The sequence below is a fragment of the Gracilinanus agilis genome, chromosome 2, assembly GCF_016433145.1.
Source record: "Gracilinanus agilis isolate LMUSP501 chromosome 2, AgileGrace, whole genome shotgun sequence".
Classification (NCBI taxonomy): domain Eukaryota; kingdom Metazoa; phylum Chordata; class Mammalia; order Didelphimorphia; family Didelphidae; genus Gracilinanus; species Gracilinanus agilis.
This window is the reverse complement of record NC_058131.1, coordinates 545,766,420-545,789,098: the sequence shown is the minus strand read 5'-3', so window position 1 is coordinate 545,789,098 and position 22,679 is coordinate 545,766,420. Positions and strand designations below refer to the sequence as shown.

General features: G+C 36.8%; 2 protein-coding genes across 2 annotated transcripts in view; one reads left to right on the top strand and one right to left on the bottom strand.

Annotated features, from left to right (window-relative positions):
• FAM227B (family with sequence similarity 227 member B) overlaps positions 1-22,679 on the bottom strand; it is a 336,182-nt gene that overhangs the window by 126,149 nt on the left and 187,354 nt on the right. The window lies entirely within an intron of this gene.
• The window catches only part of FGF7 (fibroblast growth factor 7), a 79,518-nt gene continuing 68,970 nt past the window's right edge, over positions 12,132-22,679 (top strand). The window contains exon 1 of the mRNA XM_044665182.1: positions 12,132-12,431. Coding sequence (XP_044521117.1) covers positions 12,146-12,431 — 286 coding nt within the window. The 5' untranslated portion in view covers positions 12,132-12,145. The remainder of the gene's footprint in view (positions 12,432-22,679) is intronic.

Here is a 22,679-nt window from a genome sequence, read left to right as displayed (position 1 = left end):
AGGGCAATGACTGTTTACTTTTTGAATATGTATGCCCAGCAACTAGCACGACACATGTCACACAATAGGCACCTAATTGATGCTTTTTGAATCATTAAATTGTCAAAACAAGGCAACCAAAAGAATTTTCAATGTCAAGTGTAAAGATGTGGCAGCAAAGGACTACATTGGTTTAAAATATAAACTTGTTTGTAAAACTTTCTTGTTGTTAAGCAGTTTCTCCAGGGCAGCTAGGAAGCTCAGTGGGATAGAGAGCCAGGCCTGGAGTCAAGAGGTCCTGGGTTCAAATTTGACCTCATATACTTCCTAGCTATGTGACCTGGGGCAAGTCACTTAACCCCAGTTGCCTAGCCCTTACTGTTGTGCCTTGGAACTGACACTTAGTATAGATTCTAAGACAGAAAGTAGAGGTTTTAAAAAAAAGCAGTATTTCCTTATAAAACAAAAATTAGTTTAAAGAATGCTTGACTTAAGACAACTAGGCAAAACCATCCAGAAAGCTTTTTAAGGATGAAATAGCAAGGGGGACAACAAACAAACCAAAGATGGAAAGGAGATCTATGCATAGAGGAGACACAATTTTGAGGGTGTTGAGAGACTGATTTTCAAGTGGAAAAAACGCAGATATTATTTAAAAAGCGGATAGACATCTATTTACCTGTGTGCCTACTTTTCCATTTATATAAATTTTTTAGTGAGAACAAATTTCATGTACCTTAAGGACATATCTCATCAGAGTTTTGGAAGGGAACCTGAGGGTTTCAAAAGCAATATTCCATGGCAAATCACATATTAACCATAATAAAACTGACTAAAAGATGTGGAGAATGTGTTTTGGATCTTTGTGATGTCTATTAATCATTAAACATAAAACAGCATTCACTTTGGTAAAGTGTCTCCTTTAAGATTCCTATCTAAATAGTTGTCTCGTGTATATTCCAAGATTATACAAGATTTCTTATAAAAACAGCAATGGAGATAACCTTATTTAATGACTCTATGATCATTAATATCAGGCCACGCATAAAACATGCTGCAAAGGAATTAATCTTTTTGGCCCATCTCCCCACCCCAACTTTGATCTTGAGGCTGTCCTAATTTGTGGTTGCCTCTGGTGCCCACTACATCTGGACCCAGCCCTAACCAGGCTTCATTTAACTCCCTAGCCATCTTTTTACCAACTACTTTGCCACTGAACACATGCTCTCTACCTCTCTTTTTGGCTTCCCTCATACCACTTTTCAGATCTTGAACCATAATAACATCAACTCTGTCATTGCTTTTGGACATGAAGTGTCAATGTATTCCTCCTATGGCTCCATCTATTATCCCTGTCACTTTCCAAAACCCAATGCTCCTCTCCTTTGCTACCACTCCCAAATGTCTCTAGTTCCTTGAGGCAAGAACTATCTATTTTTTGTTTGTATCCCTGGCACTTAACACAATGCTTGGCACATAGTTCTTAATACTTATTCATTCATTCAAGGAAGAGATCCAGAAAGGAGTTCAAGTCCAAGGGGGCTACCCTATAGATGGTAAAATCCTCCAGGTGAAAACTGTATCAAGTTCCAGAACGCTTTAAAGTCTCCTGGATGTGGTCCATAATTCTTCAAAAGAGTGGCTGAACTATCCACAAAGAAAAAGTATACTAAGGATATTCACGTGCAGGTGGATGCACAATCTATGAAATTCATCCTCGAAATTTTAGTAAAGCTTAAAATTGCATTAATCTTTTGGGGAATATCAAATATGTCTTGTACAAACACTGAATGCAAATGGACCAGGAGACTGAGCTGAAATATTTGGGGGAAATTGCAAAGTTCTTCTAATGATTCCAAGATTCTCCCCAAGACAAAGGTCCACCTTTTTAAACATCAGTATTTTTGTAATATTGTCATTAGGCTTGAAGTTATGGAATATTATAGTCTCTAAGGGACAAAAATGGAGACTCACCCAAAGGACAATAGAGAGGCTCTAGATAGGAATAAACAGGATGCCATACATTATAAATATAGAATAACAAAAGAGAAATCAAATAAAGGCTATCATCAAAGAAATGTACAGGTAAAAAGAAGGTGGATTGGGTCATAGGAAGGAAAAATTGTTCACCAGGTCATGGTATGCTCTCATGACATCCTTGGAGTATTATAAGAAAGCATTGGACATTGGGTGGATCCTCATTGGTAAACTTTGAGGAGAACATGGATAAGACTCATTCAAAATAGGCAGACTTGGATGAGTTGTAATCATTATAGGGAAATGATGAAATCATGGATTCATTTGAATATTAACAAGTAGGGAAGTTGATAGCAACTCCAAAGTTGTAAATTCCTGATAGTCATTTACTAAAGTTTGTATAATTGAATCAACCTTTCCATCTATTTTTAACTTTCTATATTTCTTTACTATAATGAATCAGCAAATCTCCCTACTATTGAAAGAGGAATGGGAATTTAACTGGATTTGAGGATACTTTTCTTAAGATAGTACTTGGATAAATTTGATACTAATCAAGAATTCAGGAAAAGAAAGAATCTTCACATGTTAAAACAGGCCATTTGAGGTAAGTTTGTCCCTTAAAATGGTTGACAAAAAATAAAATGCTAGTTGACTGTTTCCTTGAACTTGGAGAAATGACATTAATTTGAAATAAGCAAGTCAACATGGAGTTGACACTAAATGATTTATTGCCGACTTTTCTCCTTGATGAAAACCAAATTAGGAATTAAAATATATTAAAAGTTAGTGTTAGCCAGTTGGTTTTAGGAAAGATGATTTTTTTTGTTGTGGGTAAAACAGGAAAATAGAAAGAAGATGGCATTTATAATTATGAAAAGTTATAGGAAACAGCTCTGCTTAAGTTCATAATTGGTAATGTGCTTAAACTACTTTTTAATAGAATTAAACACAAATTTCATTTATAATCTATGCTAGTAACCACACCTAACACAATACTATATACATAGACTCACAGATTATATTATTTTAGGTCAAGGAGTGCCTTTGGAATGACAATAAGTACTTTGAGTTGATTACAAAGTTACTTTGAAAAAAAATCTATTTTGTTATAAAATTAATACTTATTCTCTAATTATTGTCTTCCTATTATAGAAGGCATAATAATGAATTCTCACTTTGAAATAACTCCTAAATTTCTAGATTTTAGGGATGGTGTCTCTGGAAGGTCTCTAAACACAATACATTGTGATTTGAGGCAAAAGTAACAAAGTAAGTTAAGAAAGAACTTAAAGAGATGGTAAAAGGATCTAACAACAATTAAATTCAACAAATATGAATTAATCACTTACTACTTAAAGGGCATTGGTAGGCATTGTTGTTTAGTTATTTTTTTTTCGGGCATGTTAGACTCTTCTGACCCTATTTGGGGTTTTCTTGGCAAAAGTACCGGAGGGTTCGCCATTTCCTTCTCCAGCTCATTTAAAGATGAGGAAATGGAAGCAAACAAGGTTAAATGACTTGCCCAGCTAGTAAGTGTCCCCTAGTAAGTGTCTAAAGCTGGATTTAAACTCAGGTCTTCTTGATTTTAGAACTGGTGCTTGTTATCCATTGTACTACCTAAATGCCCTAGGCCAGTGATGGCGAACCTTTTAGAGACTGAGTACCCAAACTTCATCCTCATGTTGCATGTGAGCTGCCCCCTTACCCCAGATAGGGGAGGGAGGAAGTGCTCCCATTGGGCTGCTGGGCAGAGGTGGGGAGGTCATGTGAGAAATGTCCTCAGGTGTGGTGGAGAAGACAAGAGGAGCAGCCCCTCCCCAACATGGCCCCAGGCAGTCAAAGGTGAATATCACAGTTGCTGTCATTAAAGGATTTATAAAAGATTTTCCAGATAATATTTGAAAATAAATGTCAAAGGAAATAGATTCATGTATTCCTGACTCTTCAAGTAAAAAGATCCTTATTTAGAACTTAGAAAAAAAACTTGGGCAAAATTGGTTATATTTTGCACTTGTAATTATACTAAGTGGCTAGTAACAGTATTTATATAGTGTTGAAAGTTTGCAAAGCAAACTTTACATATATAATTTTATCCTAATTTTACATAGGTAATCTTAGTTCCTCACATTAACTGTGTGGGTTTTCATTTTACAGATGTGAAAACTGAGGAGGATGACAGAAGTGAAGTGACTTGTCCAGGGTTACAAAGGGAGTAAGAATCTGAGGAAGGATTCGAACTTGCCTTTCTGACACCAGGTTCAGTACTTTATCTGCTGTGCCAAATGCAATAATCCTTAACTGTGGACAGTGGTCAGGTAGAAATTGCACTTGCCTAAACAAAAGGCTTGGAAAGAGTCCCCTTCCTTTATTTTAATTTTAACAAATCTCTCATGTCTACCAATGAGCCAGCTATCTCTCTGAAACCTCTTTATTCAACTTTTCTTACAACAGAATAGTATTCCATCACATTCATATGCCATTATTTGTTCAACCATTCCCCAAACTATGGGCACTCCCTTAATGTCTAATTCTTGACCACTGCAAAAAAGATCTGATATGTTTGTGTATGTATATATGGATATACACATATGTACATAGGATTCCTTTTCCTCTTTCTTCGATCTCCTTGGGGTATAGATCTTTAATGGCATCAGTGGATCAGTGGGTAAGTACCATCTCACAGCTTTTTGGGAACAATTCTACACTGCTTTCCTGAATGGCTAGAGCAGTTCACAGTTTTCACCAATAGTACATTAATATGTCCATTTTTCTGTCCTAGTTATTTCCTTGCACTCTTTGGGCTGGCCTGGGGGCTGGAACTGAGATGGCACTTGGTTCTGGCTTCAGAACTACACAGCTACTGCTTGCTTCTGAACCTGTTCCTCACTTAGTCTTCAGCTTATACCTCTGATGGCTCTTCACTTTGAAACTTCACTTGCTATTTTCTGGCCCTTCCTCAGTTCTGTTTTGAATCTTTGACCAAGAAGAGGGTACCTCGTGGCTGTCTCTGGCCACCTGTTCATGACATACTTAGTGAAGGTGGTGAAAATCTCAAATGGGATCCAGAGTCCCACATGCTTGAACAGGTGCTCCTGCCTATTACCACCTGTTTGTTCTTACTGAAGAAAGTCAGGTCACTTTGTTGGGGTCTGGGAACTCTTCTTGTCCTCATCCTCTTTCAGGAAAGTTCCATTCCATATACTCCTGGCTAGACTCCATCCAGAGACCTTTCTGTCTGCCTCTCTAAGGCAACCCTGGGGCTGGAAAAAATGACTTGGGATTTTTTTTTCTAGGATTTTGTAATCAGAACTTGGTTTGGTGTATATCCTAGATCATTGTGGAAGAGTCATGGTGGGAGCTAGATTATACTTCTCCCAGCTACTCTGCCATCTTAATTCTGTCCCATCTCCCTTTTCTTGATATCTGCCTATTGAAAAGTCTTCAAAGCCCTGTTTAAATTCTACCTTCACTAAGTATGTTGTGATCATTTTCCCACACACATTGAAGAGGATTTCTAAGTCTTATAGCCCTCGTTGCTTGCAGTTTTATTATTTACTTATATTCTAAATTGTGTCATAGTTATGTGTGCTGTAGTTATCTTATCTCCACAAGAAGGTTGTAAGCTCTCGAGGGCAGGGACCGTGTCGTAGTTGCCATTCTATCTCCCCCTTTATCTGGCATATTATGTGCTACAAATGCCCGGCTTCTATGTTCTTAAAGACTATGCTGGCTGACTTCAAGTTCTGAAAGAGACTACCAAACTGTTTGAGTGATAGACTTTGCTGTTTAAAGACAAGTCTAGGTAAGTAAAAAGAAGATAATCTTCTTTAGACTGGCCATTGGAAGATGAATTATTTAATTGTTGTCACATCTTGCAAAATGGAAAATAATGGAAAATGATCTTCAAACCTACTTAGTCTCCTCCATTTTCATAGTGATGGTGGTAGAGTGGTGGGAAAGGAGGCAAAGGGACAAAGAATAAGTTTTTAGAACATTTATAAATATCAACTATGTGTTTTCTAAATGTGAGATTTTTGTCCTCTGATACTACAGTAGAGAATATAAAATCACATTCTCTCGAAGAAGAGAGAGAGAAAAATAAGAAATACTGAAATCTTTGTGCCAGATCCCACAAAATTGGGCCATTTAGAGCATACTTATATATGAAACTAAAGAAAGAACCACAAACACATGTGAAATCGAACAGATTTGCCAATGTTTTATAGTACACTATATTCTCAATACAAATAACAATGGAATAATTAATTCATTTTTTAATGACATAGTATCCGATGTGCTTGACTATGAGGATACAGAAATGGAACCTAAAAAGGTAAGATCATAAAATTTATTGAGACTCAAGTCAACACAATTAGAAGTCTATGCTGTAAGTCAGATGCTTTTAAAGACAAAGCAAGATATGTAGAAGAAGGGGAAGTTTCTAAAAACAACAGAAAAAAAGAATGGATGGTGCCCAAAAGATGACTAATATGAAAAATTATCTACTTTTTCATCTTAAAATGAGAATTGTCTATAGGGTATATGCTCTACATACAAACACACACATATCCTTTGATGAAAACATTTTTAGAGGACAGTTAGGCTTTCGCAGAAGATTTTTTTAAAGCAGACCACATCCTCACAGTTACAAAATTTCCAGAGAGTGTAGGGAATATGAGATTCCTCTGTGGCCATTGTTTGTTGATTATGAGAAAATATTTCACTTGGTAGAGCAAAATATAGCCTTAGATGGCATTATTGCTAGTCTGTTGGCAGGTTTCAACTTGAAAAATTGGGACATCTCCATGCCACAATGAAGCATCAGAGGAGGTCTTTAGTGAAGACTTCCATATTGTTCTAATAATAATAATTCACATTTGTTGAGGACTTTCAGATAGTAAAACTGTTTTCTTATAAAGTTGGTGACTCTGTGAGGCAGGTACAGTGTCATCATTCCTAATTTACACACGAGGAAAAGGAGGTCAGAAAGAGCCTCTGGCTACACAGATAGTAATTGAAGAAAAAATCAGGACCCAAACCCAGCTTTTTCTGACTATTCTACAATATTGTATTTAACCACTGATTTTTGCTTTTAGGATGAACTAACATCCTTTTCTCTGAAGAAACTGAAAAAGAAAGTTTTACTCAAAGAATATTCGAAGGAAATACATGAAATTTAGTTAAATGAGAAGCGATTAATACAGCTTTGTAGAAGTACATGTTTTCAAGATGTGAAGGGTTACATATTTATACATACACATATAGATATACACAAATATATATTGCAAAAGGATAATTAAGTGGTCTATATTCGAATATAATCTGAATGCAGTATTTAACAATTCCTTTTTATTGGCTGCATTGAAGGCAATCATAAATGAGACAGGATGGAAATATAGCATTGATATGTAAAACTACCTTAATTAACAATAGTATTGACCATTATTTACTTCTGTGATTAAGGGCATCAGAAAAGTTTCTTAAGTAAAACCAGGTGGGGAACCACTGACACAACCATCTATTTCATGTTTCTCATTGAAAGCAGTTTCCTTATACTTTTCATTCAAATAGGCTGTCTCCAGAATTGAACTAGAAAAAAGCATCAGATGTAGTTTTCTAATAGATTATTCCCTGACTATTCCCATTAATATTACAACCAATGTAAACAAGAGTCAATGAGAGTTAATAGCCACAAGAGTTTAGAGGTAGAAAAAACTTTTCATGTACCCTTCTCATTATACAGAGGAGAAAAATAAGGGTATTCTAAGTCTAAATCACAGGATGCTCAATCAATCTGAGACTCACAGATTGAAGACAAAGCTTCAAATTTTTTTTGCATTTAGCCCATATGGTATATTTCACAGGGAAATAGGTAGATGGCACAATGGGCAGGGAATCTGAACTGGAGTCAGGAAGAGCCGAATTAAAATTCGTCTTTAGACCTTTACTAGCTGTGTGAGCCTGGGTAAATTATTTAGCCTCTATTTGCCTCAGTTTTCTCATCTATAAAATGTGGATAATAATAGTGCCTAACTCCCAGGATGTTGTGGTGATCAAATAATAATTATAACATGCCTAGAGTAGTGCTTGGCACAAAGTAAGAGATATATAAATGTTAATTATTATAGTGATTATTAGTTATTGTCCAAAGACACAGTTGAACCAATGTCTTTCCAGTATTAGAAGTTACCGCATAGTTCAGGTACCTTGAATTGCCTTGTTAGTCATTTCAGGGTCACTGGTTCTGGCTGGAAAAAGTTTTCCCAGCCACCACTACGATGAGAGTAACATTACTAAATGTACTGCTGAAGAAATTCTTCTTTTTTCAGCTTTTGACAGTACCAAGATTAAGATCCTCAACAGTACCATTATGGACATCAATCCCTTTTCATAGTTTCAAGCCTAACATTTCCATTTTAGAGGTATTTTTGGCTTGCGATTTAATTGATGTGGGATACTCTCAGTGTGGAAAAAGTGCTCCGCTGATGCAGATTGGCAACTCAACTACAAGTTAGAGTCTCAGGGTACTGCCAGGGCTCTTCCCTGTGGTTATGCAGAGAGTGTGTGTAAATTTGATATCCCTCTTGATAAGACTAGTCTATCCACCACACCACCTTCTCTTTCATTTCTTTTGCATAGATGCATTTAAGATGCATCCATTTTTTTACTTTACTTTTTTTTTTTTTAATCCTTAACTTCTGTGTATTGGTTCCTTGTTAGAAGAGTGGTAAGGGTAGGCAATGGGGGTCAAGTGACTTGCCCAGGGTCACACAGCTGGGAAGTGTCTGAGGCCAGATTTGAGCCTAGGACCTCTCGTCTCTAGGCTTGGCTCTCAATCCACTGAGCTACCTAGCTGCCCCCCAAGATGCATCTATTTTTTATAATTTTATAAATTTTTATATATTTATAAATTTTTTATATTTACATATTTATAAATTTTATGTGTTTATGTATTTATACATTTTATAGATTTATAAATTTTAAAATTTTTTTATAAATAAAGGCTTTATTATGTACTTACTATGTGTCTGTCAGACATTGTTCTAAGAAGTGGGAATATGAATACAAGGAAAAATGTAAGGCAGCCACTGCTCTCAAGGAATTTACAGTCCATTGGGAAAAACAGTTCACAAAAGGGGTCCAAAAAGCATTGGGGAAGGGGGCGATGTTAGGCAGGGTGAGGGGCAAGATCTAGGTAAGAACTGGGTTTGGGTTTGGGGGTCATGGGCCAAACCGGATTGGGAGTAAGCATGCCTGGAATAGGTGCTTCCTCAACTGGAGGTATGATATGAGGCTTATTGATATTCAGTTTGGGAGTTACATAGTTATGTAGCAAAGTTTTACAGTAACTTTTCAGGATGTAGCTTATTGTGTGTGTGGGGGGGATTACTGTAATGTACCCATTTTCCCTAGTGCAAAATCCTTGGTGTCATGAATAGGAGATGGGTGGATTTCTTAGTTTATGACTGTTATCTTGTCATGTGAATGCTATTAATTTCGGGGTCTTTGGAAGAAATAACCGATCTCATGAGCTCTGACCCTAACCGGAGTTTTTAATGATCACTTCCTAAGGGAAATTGATATTGGGTCATATACCGCAAGATAAAATCTGTTCTTTGTGACCTTTTTGGAGAATGTTTTAGGGGATCCAAATATTATAATATAGAGTTTTCTAGTTCTCCCTGAAGATGTAATCATGTGCTCAGTAGGGATTCTCCTGCTCTACAATCTTAAGAACTGTTACTTTTTTGTTTCTTGCAATTGGAAAAGTTCTTATAATTTTGTTTGATCTGTCTAGCTGTCTGTCCGTCCGTCCGTCTGTCTGTCTGTCTGTCACACACATTCCTCTCTCTCACACACGCGTCCCCCCAGCTCAACATACATATTACCTCGATATGAATGGACTGAAAGTTAATGGTCTTTTCCCTCTTTGGTCCACATGCACCACCTGGTGGTGATGTGGCGAACCTCAAGCACAAGAGAGGTTTTGGGGAGGGGAGCCTGTTCGTTTAGGAAGGGAATTTGAATTTATCAAAATATTGACTGAAGAGTGACAAGAGAATTACCTTACAGGAGAGGGCTAATGAAATACCTGAGTATCTCAACATATAACTTGGCGCGGGAAGTCAAAGGAGGAAATGACTCGTGTGAGGAAATAGAACTTATTTTTCTGTCCATCACATGTTTATAATCCTTGCATTTTTACATGCTACCATTAATGTATTGCGCTCCTTTTTTTTTCCATTAGATGGATGACTTCATTCGGATATCTAATTTGTAAAACCTAGTCTTATTTTCCAAGGAGGAGTTTTGAAGCCAACTATGTTTTCTCTTGCCGGTACTAAAATGAATTATGTCATAGAGTTATCAAATTTTAGAGTAGGAAGAGACCTTTGGGAGATTATCTAGTCCAACTCCCTTATTTTACAGTTGAAGGAATCGAAGCCCAGAGAAGCTGATTTATCCAAGCTCATAAAGTTAGTCAGAGGTTGATCTGGGACTATATATCCCAGGTCTTCTAACTTCTAGTTCATCCATCAAATATAAAAATTAATCTATCGAAATTGTCTCATATAAAACAAGTAATAGCCTTCACATGAGAATAATAGATGCTTGTGTCATATGTAAAGTAAATTATTTAGCCTTTCTAAGTGAGTTAAAACAACCCAATAATTTAAGTCTGACAGCCCAGGGGCAGAAGTACAACATGTACATATGAAACTGTGGGAAGATATGCTAACAAATAAAATAAGCTCTGTATATATTTGAAAAAGATTTGTTTTTTTGTCTGAGCACATAAAACTACATGTTAAATTGTTGTCAAGAAAGATTCTCTCGGTTTTTCTTTTTCTCCGTCTCATCCTTTTCACAAGAATCAGAGCAATTTGTTTCTAGAAAGTACCAACTTTGAGATTTCAGTATAAACTATGTTCATAGCTCCCTCTGATGACCATTGGACACCGCACACGTCTCCTTTTATTCTTGCTGGTGCATTCAACTAACAGCTCACTGGTTAAGTTTTAATTGCTTCCAATGAGGTCAGCAAAGGTATTTATCGAAAAGCACTGAATAACAGGCTCTACACACACTCACACACACACACACACACACACACGAGCACGCACACACACACGCGCGCGCACACACACAGAGAAAATCCTCTTGCGTGTTGATTTATGGAAACAATTATGATTCTGCTGGAGTCTCTCAGCTGAGAAATAGTTTTTAGCTACAGTAGAGAGTCTCATGTTGCAAAAGGCAGACAACAGAAATGGAATACTTATATATCCAGCTGTTATCAAGAGAAACAAGTAAGTTATTGTTATTTGTCCTTTAAAATAATGTTTAAGGTTTTCTAATAGTTAATGTCTTTTTCTCTTTTTGTTCAGAATTAGAGGGGAGAAGCAGAGTTAACAGATTTTCTAACATGCTGTTAAGATCTATAGCAATTACCCTGCATACAGCTTATGTAAAGATAAGGTTGAAGTTCTCCAGAGCTGTCCTGACATTTAAAACCAGACAAATGTGGGCAGTTCTGTAGAAAATAATTGGTTAACCACAAAAGTGAAAGCATGAAATAAAGAAATGTAGAGGCATTTGCATTTAGCTAGGAATAAGTTTAGAAGTTTATTTAAAGCAGCAGTTTAAAGGCAAAAATCTTATTAGAAAATAGGAAATAGAAATGGATAGTAGAACAAAGAATGTATCTGTGTATATATGTATACTAATGTAAGCAGGAGAGACAATCGATTTAAGGTATTGATGTCCTCTTTGGAAGTACAGTTTGCATGATTCAGTCTTTAAAAAGTGTAAGTTAAACCATACCAACTAATAATCAAGATTGTCTACTGAGATTTATATATGCAACTTTTCACTCCCCCTCCTCTTTTTTATTGCTTTCAATGCAAACAGAGGATTCAAGTAGCAAAGCAGGTCCAGACAACTGAGGTTATTACAACCTGTTTTTTAAGGGATATCTCAACTGAAAGGTACTTAAGGAGCCATCTCCTGATATCAGTGACTAAAGGGATAAGGATCACCATTTGGAAAGAATCACCAATCTCATTTAAGTCGATCTACCATTCAGTGCCAAGGTAGAAGGAGGTCAATGACCTAGGAGCCACGGTCCAACTTGAGATTGAATTTTCATTATGGTATTCCTGAACACCCAGGGCACTGCACTATAATGCACAAATGGATACTGACATGGATCCTGCCAACTCTGCTCTACACATCATGCTTTCACATTATCTGTCTAGTGGGCACCATAGCTTTCGCTTGCAATGACATGAATCCAGAGCAAATGGGTGCAAATGTGAACTGTTCCAGCCCTGAACGACACACTAGAAGCTATGATTACATGGAAGGAGGGGATGTAAGAGTGAGAAGACTTTTCTGTCGAACACAGTGGTATCTGAGGATTGATAAACGAGGAAAAGTAAAAGGGACACAAGACAAACAAACTAATTATAGTAAGTATGCCTTTTTTAAAAAAACTCATGTTTATAAGCTTTAAACGTGAAATGGTACATTTTCAGTAGGTTAGATCATTCCTCAATTCCCCCCATGCCCTCATTAATCTGAATAAGCTTTTCTGGTTCTTTATGTATTGGGGTGTTTGGATTGCATCAATGTATATATCTTCTTGGTACAGTATAGATCTTCTGATGTAATTGTCTTAGCTGGTAAACTGAGCCAACTTGAAATCATAAAACTGCATGCCTTATTCACAAAGTGCTCATGAAAGTCAAACAAAATGTAAGTGGAATGATTTAATATTTTCTAGTGAATAGAAGCCTACTAGAGTATGCTCATTAAATTATGACTGAAAAACTTACTATTATTTCAGTTTTTAAACAATCTCTTTTATGATTCTGAGTCCTTAGGCTAGTGTCTCAACAGCTATAGTTTATAATTATGTAATAAAGGAGAATCGGTTTTTTAAAATCAGTTTATACTGTTTTTGGTATATATTAGGTTGCTATATGCCGACCCGAAGCCATAGGCTAATTCTTCTCCATATTTTGTTTATTCAAGGTCTTCTTTGCATGGGTTCTACTTTATGCACATATGACTGTAAAACATTTCAAGAAAAACTTATCTAAGGTGGAAGAGATTTAATATTCATGACTAAAAGGTCTTTACCTCTTCCCTCACTCTTTTCCTCTTAAAGAATCCACATTACAAATTCTTTTTTCTATTCTGAAATTCTATCGCTGATTATATTCACAGAATGACAGAAAAGATCTTACTTTTGAATAGAGTAAAAGTATCACTTACCTCAAATAACATATGAAATGCTTAGGGAGAAAAACAATTAGGGGATAAAATTACTAGGAGAAAGTAAATTTTATTTGTGTTTGCAGCACTAAAAAGCAGATGCTGCAATCATATTTCATCTTGGCACTGGGTGTACTAAGTTCCACTGAAAATGATCACATCAAAATAACAATAAAATATGCTTTTTATTATGCTCTTCTGCTATCCCACCAAATAAAGTGTAGTTATGTAACTTTTGGTATTTACTATAGGGTCACTTTAATAGTTTCTCTATTATCACTTAGGATTTAATTAGCATCCCCTCTGATTTCATTAATTGTATTATTTTAATCCCTAAAGAAGCCCCTAGTGGTAATAAATCTTGATTAGTTAAAAATTCATTCTGGGAAGTTTTTTTGTAGATTTCCACTCATGAGAAAAACCAGAGTATCTACTGTAATTGTCTAATCTAGAGGCTACTGAAATGTCATATATTTATCTAAGTGCAGGGTGGAAGAAAGCACACTAGCTATTGGGAAACTGGGTTGTACTTCCATTTCTGTCATTAACTAGATGGCGCAACACATTCTGTGACTTCGTTTCCTCATTTAAAAAATGAGATATTTTTTACTACTTTATCTTGAAGGTCTCCTTCAGATCTTAAATGTTATTAAAATCTATCTACATATGCATGCACGCATATATCTATCTCTCTGCGTAAGGGTATATGGATATGTGTATGCCCACATCTCACCTCATTTGACAAACCCTTCCTTTTATAAATGAGTAAACTGAATATTCACTCACACATCTTACATGAAAATTGTGTTGCTTTAAACTCAGAAGGCCACTTAACATTTTACATACATGGGAATGTCTGCTACAGTTACAATTTGCACCTAAATTTGCCTATCTACAAAAAAGCACTTATTGGATACTTATTCACATTGATTGAAAAAGTGAATGTTATTATAATAACAAGTGGACAAGATGGCAAGGGTTCTGATTCTTGCTCCCCTATTAGTTGTCTTTAGACAAATCAGGAAGTTTTCTTTGGGTCTCAGTTTCCTCATTTGTAAACTGAAGGAGTTAGATTAGATGGTCCCTAACATCTTTTCCAGAACTTAAGACTTTTGATGACTAGATAAGCTGTCAAAACTAATTTAATATGGCAATGAAAGGGATTTAATTGATCTGAAAGAGACCTTAGGGATTATGTAATAAGCATTCCCATGTTCTCTAACTCATAATGACTTTAAGCAACACTAAAATATTTGTATTGGAAAATAAGAAAAGTAGAGAAGAGAGGGGAAAGGAGGCATAAAGTCCAGCATTTTGTGTATTGAGTTGCATTACCTCTCCCTTCAAAGTGTTATTTCACAAGGAAATTGTACCATATTTGAAACACACCTAAAGTTTGGGTCCACTTGGGTTTTCTTGAAACTTTAAGACAAATTCTGTGATTTAAACCCAACACAGCTGGGATGAAGCATGAATACTTAAAAAATTAGTTCTAATTTAGTAGACCATCTCTCCTTTAAAACATTATTTCTGAAGTTAAAAAAGACAAGTCTATTTTAGCCTAAATTAGAATGTCATGAGACCTTTATATGTGAAAAGGCATAATATGCCTTAGATAAATTTTGATACTAAGATAAGCTATTTGCTATGTATAGTGAAAACCCGCCTTTCTTTAGAAGGTAAACTTTCCAGGAAAGAGACTCATTCACATGAGAAAGTTCTGGCAAACTCTTTGCTTGCAGCTGTTATCAATTTTTTACAATTATGAGAACCAAGAAGTGCTGTCACTTTCACACCTTAGGCTGTTTTCTTAATAACAACAATAACTATAATTTGTATAGTGCCTTAAGACTTGCAAAATGTTTCATAAATATTACCTCTTCTAAGCCTTGCAACCCTGGGAGGTAGATCCTATTATTATGTCAATTTTTACAGATGAAGAAATTGAGGTAGGTAGAGGGACAGAAGTTGTGACTTGCACAGGGTCATACATAACTAATAAATATCTGAATCTGGATTTGAACTCAGGTCCCCTGGATTCCAGGGACAGTGCTTCATCCACTGTATTACCTCGGTGGCCCCTGATGCCTTGGAACAAACTAGAAGCCTCCCTGTAATTGTAAGAAGATAAGGTACTTTGTGGCCACAGCAGATTGGTGTGGGCTAGAAAGAAGGATTCAACTTGAATTTAGACAGAATGAATAGAAAATGATGCTAAGAAGTTCTGGGCTTAGATAAGGATCTTAACAACTATTAGCTACCATGGGAGAGATGAAAGAACTTATCTGCTTCTTAAAGTTTTCTTAACACAAAAAATGTAAATTCATAGCTTTGGGGTTAAATTACCATCCCCTTTCCCCCTTTATACATTGCCTACATACAAAATGGGGACCAACCATATCTTCCAATTGCTTTGCTGTGAGAACACTCTAAAGAAAAGCAGAAAATATGGAAACAAATTTATATTACCATTCCTATTTATTGATTATTGTACTTTTATCACCAGGATGTTGAAAGCAAACTAGGAAACTCAGTCAGTTGAAAAATAGAGTTAATAACAGTGTCAGATAGTCAATAAACATTTATTAAGCACCTACTATGTGTTACCCTGTGCTAAGTGCTGGGAATACAGAGAAAGGCAAGCACAGTCTTTGCCCTCGAGGAGCTTCCAGTTTATTGGGGAAGCCAACTTACAAACAACTAAGCGCACATAAGATATATACAGGATCAACTGGAGATAATCAAAAGAGAGAAAGGACCAGTGTAGTGTCAGCTATCAATATCATTGACTTTATTTATAATCTCCAAAATGTATTAATGGGTTTCTTGAATGTCATTATACATTCTGTTAATTTGCCTGTCTGATATGATTAAATTTCATTAGAAAGTCTGGTTGCCAACCAAATTACCAACTTCGTGAAATAGAATTATTACCTTCTCAGTTATTAAAAGAGTCTTCTCTCTGTCACCATCGTATCCCTAAATTGAGGAAGTAGATGATACTGATGGATGTGAGTAGGGTTCACTTTTGGTGAAGTGTTCAGTTTACTTGGAGAGGAAGCACAGAAGCTAAGGTGAAGGAATCAGGCTTATGAGGGATTGGCAAACTAAGGCTTGGGGCTAGTAAGACTCCAGGAAAGGAGAATTATTATTAGAGGAAATAGAATGCCTGATTCTGATATCCTCAAAAGAGGTTGGGGGATTGATACTATCTGTTGTTTTCATGTATTCGTGTGTGTGTGTGTGTGTGTGTGTGTGTATGTGTGTGTGTGTGTGTGTGTAAATGGGGTAGAGTCTGGACTTGCAATTTCACTAAGTGAGGAAGCCTTTCAGATTGCCTTTCCTAGTGTAGATCCACAACTATTCTGCAGTTTATAGTTTTAGAGAATTGCCCGGGAGCAATTAGTAGTTAAATGACTTGGCTGGGATCACATAGCCAAAATGAATCAATGGTGAACCCAAATTTTCCCAACACAGAAGCAAGCCAGTGTATTTCAGATTTTATAAAGAATGAAACTGAGCTACCTTGGATTACTTGTGTTCTTTTTAGAAGGGAGAAGGAAATGGCAAACCATTCTATTGTGTCTCCCCAGAAAACCCCAATATGTATTCACAAAGAGTTGAACATGACTAAAATAGCTGAAGAGCGATAAGAGCAATATGGTATAGTGGAAAGGGTATTGGATTTGAGATCAGAGGAGACGAGTTTGAATCCCATCTCTGCTGCTTCCCAATAGAGAGACTCTGGGCTAGTCTTCAGTATCCTCATCTGTAAAATGTTAGACTTGGGTTTCTAAGGTCCCTTCTGATCCCATGATTTGACTTTAGATTCTTCCCTATCTGTGCTTGTGTTGGGTTTTAAGTACAGATTGACTCATTAAATGTCTTGTTGAAATTCAAAATCTTGGGCTCAGAATGGAGAAATGAGGGAAGGGGCATCAGGCAAGTGAAAAGAAAATTTTAAAACATTTTGCAATAAGATTATAACCAGAGCATCTTTAGGTGAACATAGGGCTTCCTAAAGACCAAGGAGAATATGGATCAGGTTGTCCCTGCTAGACAGGATAGATGACTGTTCCTAGAGAGGAGACCCTAGGGGACAGAGATGCAAAAAAGGTATTGCCTCTTATTTATATCAAGGACTAGGAAGTCTGACCACTTATCTTCCCCAGACATCCTCAAACTTAACTGTTTTGCCAGCTACAGAAAAAAAAAGAACATTAACTTAGATCTAGGTAAAATGGAGTAATAAGAGCAAAATGTGTCTTAAAAAACCCTGCCCTAAACTAAAGAACCAGTCACTTCTTCTGAAGCAAAATAAATATTAATAGCCAAAGCAAAGAACCTGTTTACAGCTGGTATTCTGTTGCTAGTGTCTGAGATCTTTCCCTGGGAGACAGAAAGGGCTGGAGGGAGGGGTACGTAGCAGAGAAGACTTCAAGCAGGGCTGGCCACCAGCAGCCAGAGGAGATCACTCTGCACCTGACAGAAATAACACTGCTATTTCAGTAGAGGAATGGAGGTGCCAAGTGAGAACCAGCAGAAGTAGCACACTGGGAGGCTCACAGCAGATTTGAGAGACAAATGTGATGGACAGTCCAGATCATTCTGGATAATTTTCTTGCTTTCAGCATCCAATTACAAGGAAGTCAGCTCCTCCTCCCCAATGGTCAATATTGTCGGTTCCTTTAAAACAGCAGAAATGTTTAGCTGCCACAAACCACAGCCCTGAGAGGAAGTGTCCCTTGCTTAGTTATAATTGAGCACCATAAGTTCTGTAGTGAGAGAAGGGATGGGCGTTCTGAGGAGCAGCCAGCAATTTGGCAATAGTCTTGGACAGTTCCACTGTGATGGGATATGGCTTAAGAATTGAAGGGGTTTGGGGGTGGGGTGGGGAACACAATGGTGTTGTTGGATAGGACTTGGCAAAGAGAACTTTTGAAACTCAATTAGTCAACAATTCTTTGGGTAGAATCCTGCTCAATAGTAACCTCTGCTAAAGGTTGGTAAATATAATTATCAATCCCTAAACATGGAAATTATAAGCTCCCTTACTTTACACTCTTTCTCAGCAAGTAATACTCTAGAAGAAAAGTTATAATGAAAAAAAATACAAAGGCATAAGTTATTATAATTTTTTAAAGGGAGGCCATTAAAACATGTCTACAGAATCTGAGTCACTGGAATTGTTTCTGAAGGTAGATAATTCTAGCCTGGTGACCTTCTAGAGATATTCTTGCTAAGGTAATCAGTCAATAGTCAGCCAAATTAACCAAGCATTTATTAAGTGTTTCCTGTGTCCCTGGCAATGTGCTAGGGACAAGGGTTATAAAACACAGACCCTGCTCTCAAAGGAGAGAGACAATATATAAATACCTAGGTACTTGTAAGATATATTTAGTGTAAAAGGGAAGAAATATGTGAAGGGGAAGCAGCTCAGACTCTGAACTGCAATGTTTTCAAGGTAAAAAGACATTATTACCTTGACAGATCTTGGAAATCTTCTAGTTTCTAATATGGTTTTACTCTTTTTTATTTTACAGTTCCTATATCCTATTTGCCTCATATTTTCCTTTTTTTGTCCTCATTAGATTATACACCTATACATTTGTAGACCATTGCCTGAGCCAATCAAGACCCCTTAGCTTAGAGATCCAGTGCTCTTTCCTGTTTTCTAAGTTTATTCAGGGAGCAGGTGGTGAAAATTGAAAGAAATTGTGAAGCTAGAACCATTCCTGGTGCCCTGGCTTGCCTTTGGCCACCTCTGCCCTTCCCTGAGGTTCACAGTGATCTAAAGGGAAGAAATTCCTGCACAGATGACAATAAAAAGGATGGGAACCATTAATCTAGAACAAGGGTTCTTAACCTGGATGGATTAACATGTATGGATTCCGGAGGGTCTGTAAATTTGGATGGGGGAAAAATCACATCTTTATTTTTACTAACTTCTTGCTGAAATTGAGCATTTCCTTCAATTATGAGTGTAGGTAACAAACCACAGAAGTATTGAGCATCACCAGACTGCCAAAAGCATTCACAACACAAAAAAGCTTAAGAACACTTGGTAGACAGGTCCAAGAATAGTGAAAAGAGCATTAAACTAGAAACACAGCTTGTGTGCAAGGTTGGAATGATGCAGAAAAATAACCATGTTTTTTGATTTTTTGAAGAGGCTAACTTAATTCCTTTATCTTTTTAATAGTAAAGTGATTCCAAAGGATTAGATAAAGAGTGTCTCTAACATAACACTGGAGGTTTGGATTCCTTAAATTTCTTCAGGAGAGCTATTTCTGCCCTGCTCCAACTCTCATTTTTTTTTTTTTTTGTTTCCCAAAGTGGAAAAACAATGGCAGGAAGAAAAAGCAGGACTTTCAATTACATGAACTATTTGTTTCCAACATAATTTAGCAGCTCCAACTAAATGAAGGTGCACCCCTGTACATTTCTATTTTCCTTATGATTTATTCAGTTTTCCTATAAGCCATACTGACAAATAAGCATCTTTTATATTTTATATGGCCTAGGAAGCTATGTAAAAGAGCCCCTAATCTATTCTGACTCAGGTCTCAGTTTCCTCATTTGTAAAATGAAGGGATAGCTTCTTTGCCTTTTGGCTAAGATCAAGTGTTAAATTAAGGGGTCGGATGGAGATTTATATCCCAAAGTATGCCAACACATAGGTAAAGAAAGTCTCATCCTGATTATTCTCTTATGGTGTGAGTGGGGAATGCTGTTTTTGTGTTGTTTGGTCTTGTCTGACTCTTCATGACCCCTTTTGGGGTTTTCTTAGCAAAGATCCTGGAATGGCTTGCCATTTCCTTCTCCATCTCATTTTACAGAGGAGGAAACTGATGCAAATAGAGTTGTGACTTGCCCAGGGTCACACGGTTAGGATGTGTCTGAGACCAGATTTGAATTCAAGAAAACAAATCTTTCTGACTTCAGGCTTGACACTCTATCTGTTAAGCTACCTAGAAATATTTAATTCAATTCAACCATTTATGAAGTACCTACTATGTGCAAGGACTGTGCTTGGTGCGGTAGATATAAAAATTCAAATAGAAGTTTCTGCTCTCAAGGGGCTTATGTTCTGCTTGTTGGGATACCATCCATAAATAAGTATATTAATAGAGTAACGGGGGGCAAAAGAGAGATCCAAGTAAGGCGCTGGAGGAGTAATTTGAAGAGGGAGAGATCACTTCAGCTGGGGAGTAGGGGGAGATCTTGAGAGGTTCAGTGGCAATGGCAAGAGAGATGACTCATGGTGGTGGGAGATAAGGATTTTGAAAAGTATATTTAAGGAAGGAGTTTATTGGAGATAAAAAGGGAGTGATCCCTCATGGAAGTGCTTGAAGTACCTTAATGTGTAAGGTGAACTTCTAATTTTTTGGTGGGGGAATATAACTATCATATTTTTTTGTGTGTTGTTAGGACTCTTTTGGTAATGTGTAGAAACACATCATACAAGGCATAAGGAGAGATGAAATAGCTAAATAGCATTATGTTTAGTCAAGTGAAGTCATCTTCACAAGGGCCATGCCTGCAAGATGGTGAGCAGTAGTACTAAGTTCAGCACTCTTGTATTCAGGCTCACTCTGTGGAAGACTCAATGTAAACACTCTAAAAGGAAGAGTCTAGGGTACCTCCAAGGTCTTTTCACATCAAAAGAATTTAATAGAGGGGCAGCTGGGTAGCTCAGTGGATTGAGAGCCAGGCCTAGAGACGGGAGGTCCTGGGTTCAAATCTGACCTCAGACACTTCCCAGCTGTGTGACCCCGAGCAAGTCACTTGATCCCCATTGCCTACCCTTACCACTCTTCCACCTATAAGTCAATACACAGAAGTTAAGGGTTTAAAATAAAAAAAAATTTTAAAAAAGAATTTAATAGAGAGAGACAGAGAAAGAGAAAGGGGAAAGAGAGAAGAGGGAGAGAGAGAGAGAGAGAAGGGGAATGCGAAAAGGGGAGGGGAAGGATGAGGGAGAGGGAGAAGAAAAGACAGAGACAGTGCAAGATAGAGATGGAGATGGGAAGGAAGACAGAGAATCAGACAGAAAGGCACAAGACATAGTGAAAGAGAAAGTACAGAAATAAATAGATTATTGAATTTCTAATGATCATGCCTTTATATAGCAAGTACTGGAAAGGTTTAAATAAATTAGAATCTCACAGGATCTTTCTTCTAGGAAAAAAAAAGAGGGAGGAAATAAATTTTTTTAAATTTATAGTGACCATGGCTTTACATAATAAGTGATGACAAGGCTTCAATATGGTGGAATATCATACAACATTGACTCCAGGACCTGTTCTTTCTAGGTATAAGGAAAAGGGGCCGTAGCCAAATTCCTTGTTAGTCACTGTGGCAGTGGGAAGGTAATTAAGACAAAGCATGAACTCTGGGAATATTGGATTTAGTTTAACACTGCAGGGACAGAACACAGAGGGGACTAGGGTAGTTGTTATAATTGTTTCTTGCACAGGAGGTGTTTTTCTGTTAGTTGAACTTGGTATCCTTGAGCTTTTTAATAATTGTTGCTTACTATTCCAGATTATTCTGAAAACTCAATTATCTTTTTAAGCTAATGGAAGATCAAAGAAATAATATTTCACAGATTTTAAAAGCATATTTACCATGTTTAATCAAGGATATCACATTTTCCATTTTATTTGTTTAAAGGATCAGTAATTAATGTTGAGGAAATGAGTTGGAATTGGTTGGCATACCATTTTACCCAATAACTTTCTCCCAAGGTCTAACTACAATGTAAGCCTTGATTTTCCATTCAGATTTCCATTCAGATAGGATTTTGGTTCAACTGAGGTCTAGATATAGGTCTGAGTCAATGCTGTAGATGTGATTCTTTACTAAATATTTATGCTAAGGTGTATAAATTGATAATACAGGGAACCCTAACTTGCCTTAGGAGGTAGTCTGGATCCATAGATTAGTAAGAGTGGCACTCTAGGCCTGAATTATCCCTAGAAATCCAGGAAATCTAGGGAGGCTCAAGGGTAGTTTCTGACATTCTCAACAGGATATAGTTATGATGATCCCTGATGGCTATTATTTGGTATACAAAAATATTTCTGTCTCCAATTTACTTCTTGTCATGTAGACAGGTACTAACAAACAATGAGAAAGATTTAATCCAAACAATAGAGAATTAATGGGGGATGGGGTGGAGAAGTACCTCTTTTCTAAGAATTAATGTTTGTAAAAATTGTGGTTGTTTCAATCACATCAAAAAGAAATCCTACTTTATTTGATGACCAAAATCCATATAAAATTTGATAAATGATAATAATAGCAATACACAATTTCCTTCCCAAGAGACAAATGTACTATTCTTCTTTAATTATGAGAGAGAAAACAAGAGACAAGGAGAGAGAGAGAGAGAGAGAGAGAGAGAGAGAGAGAGAGAGAGAGAGAGAGAGAGAGAG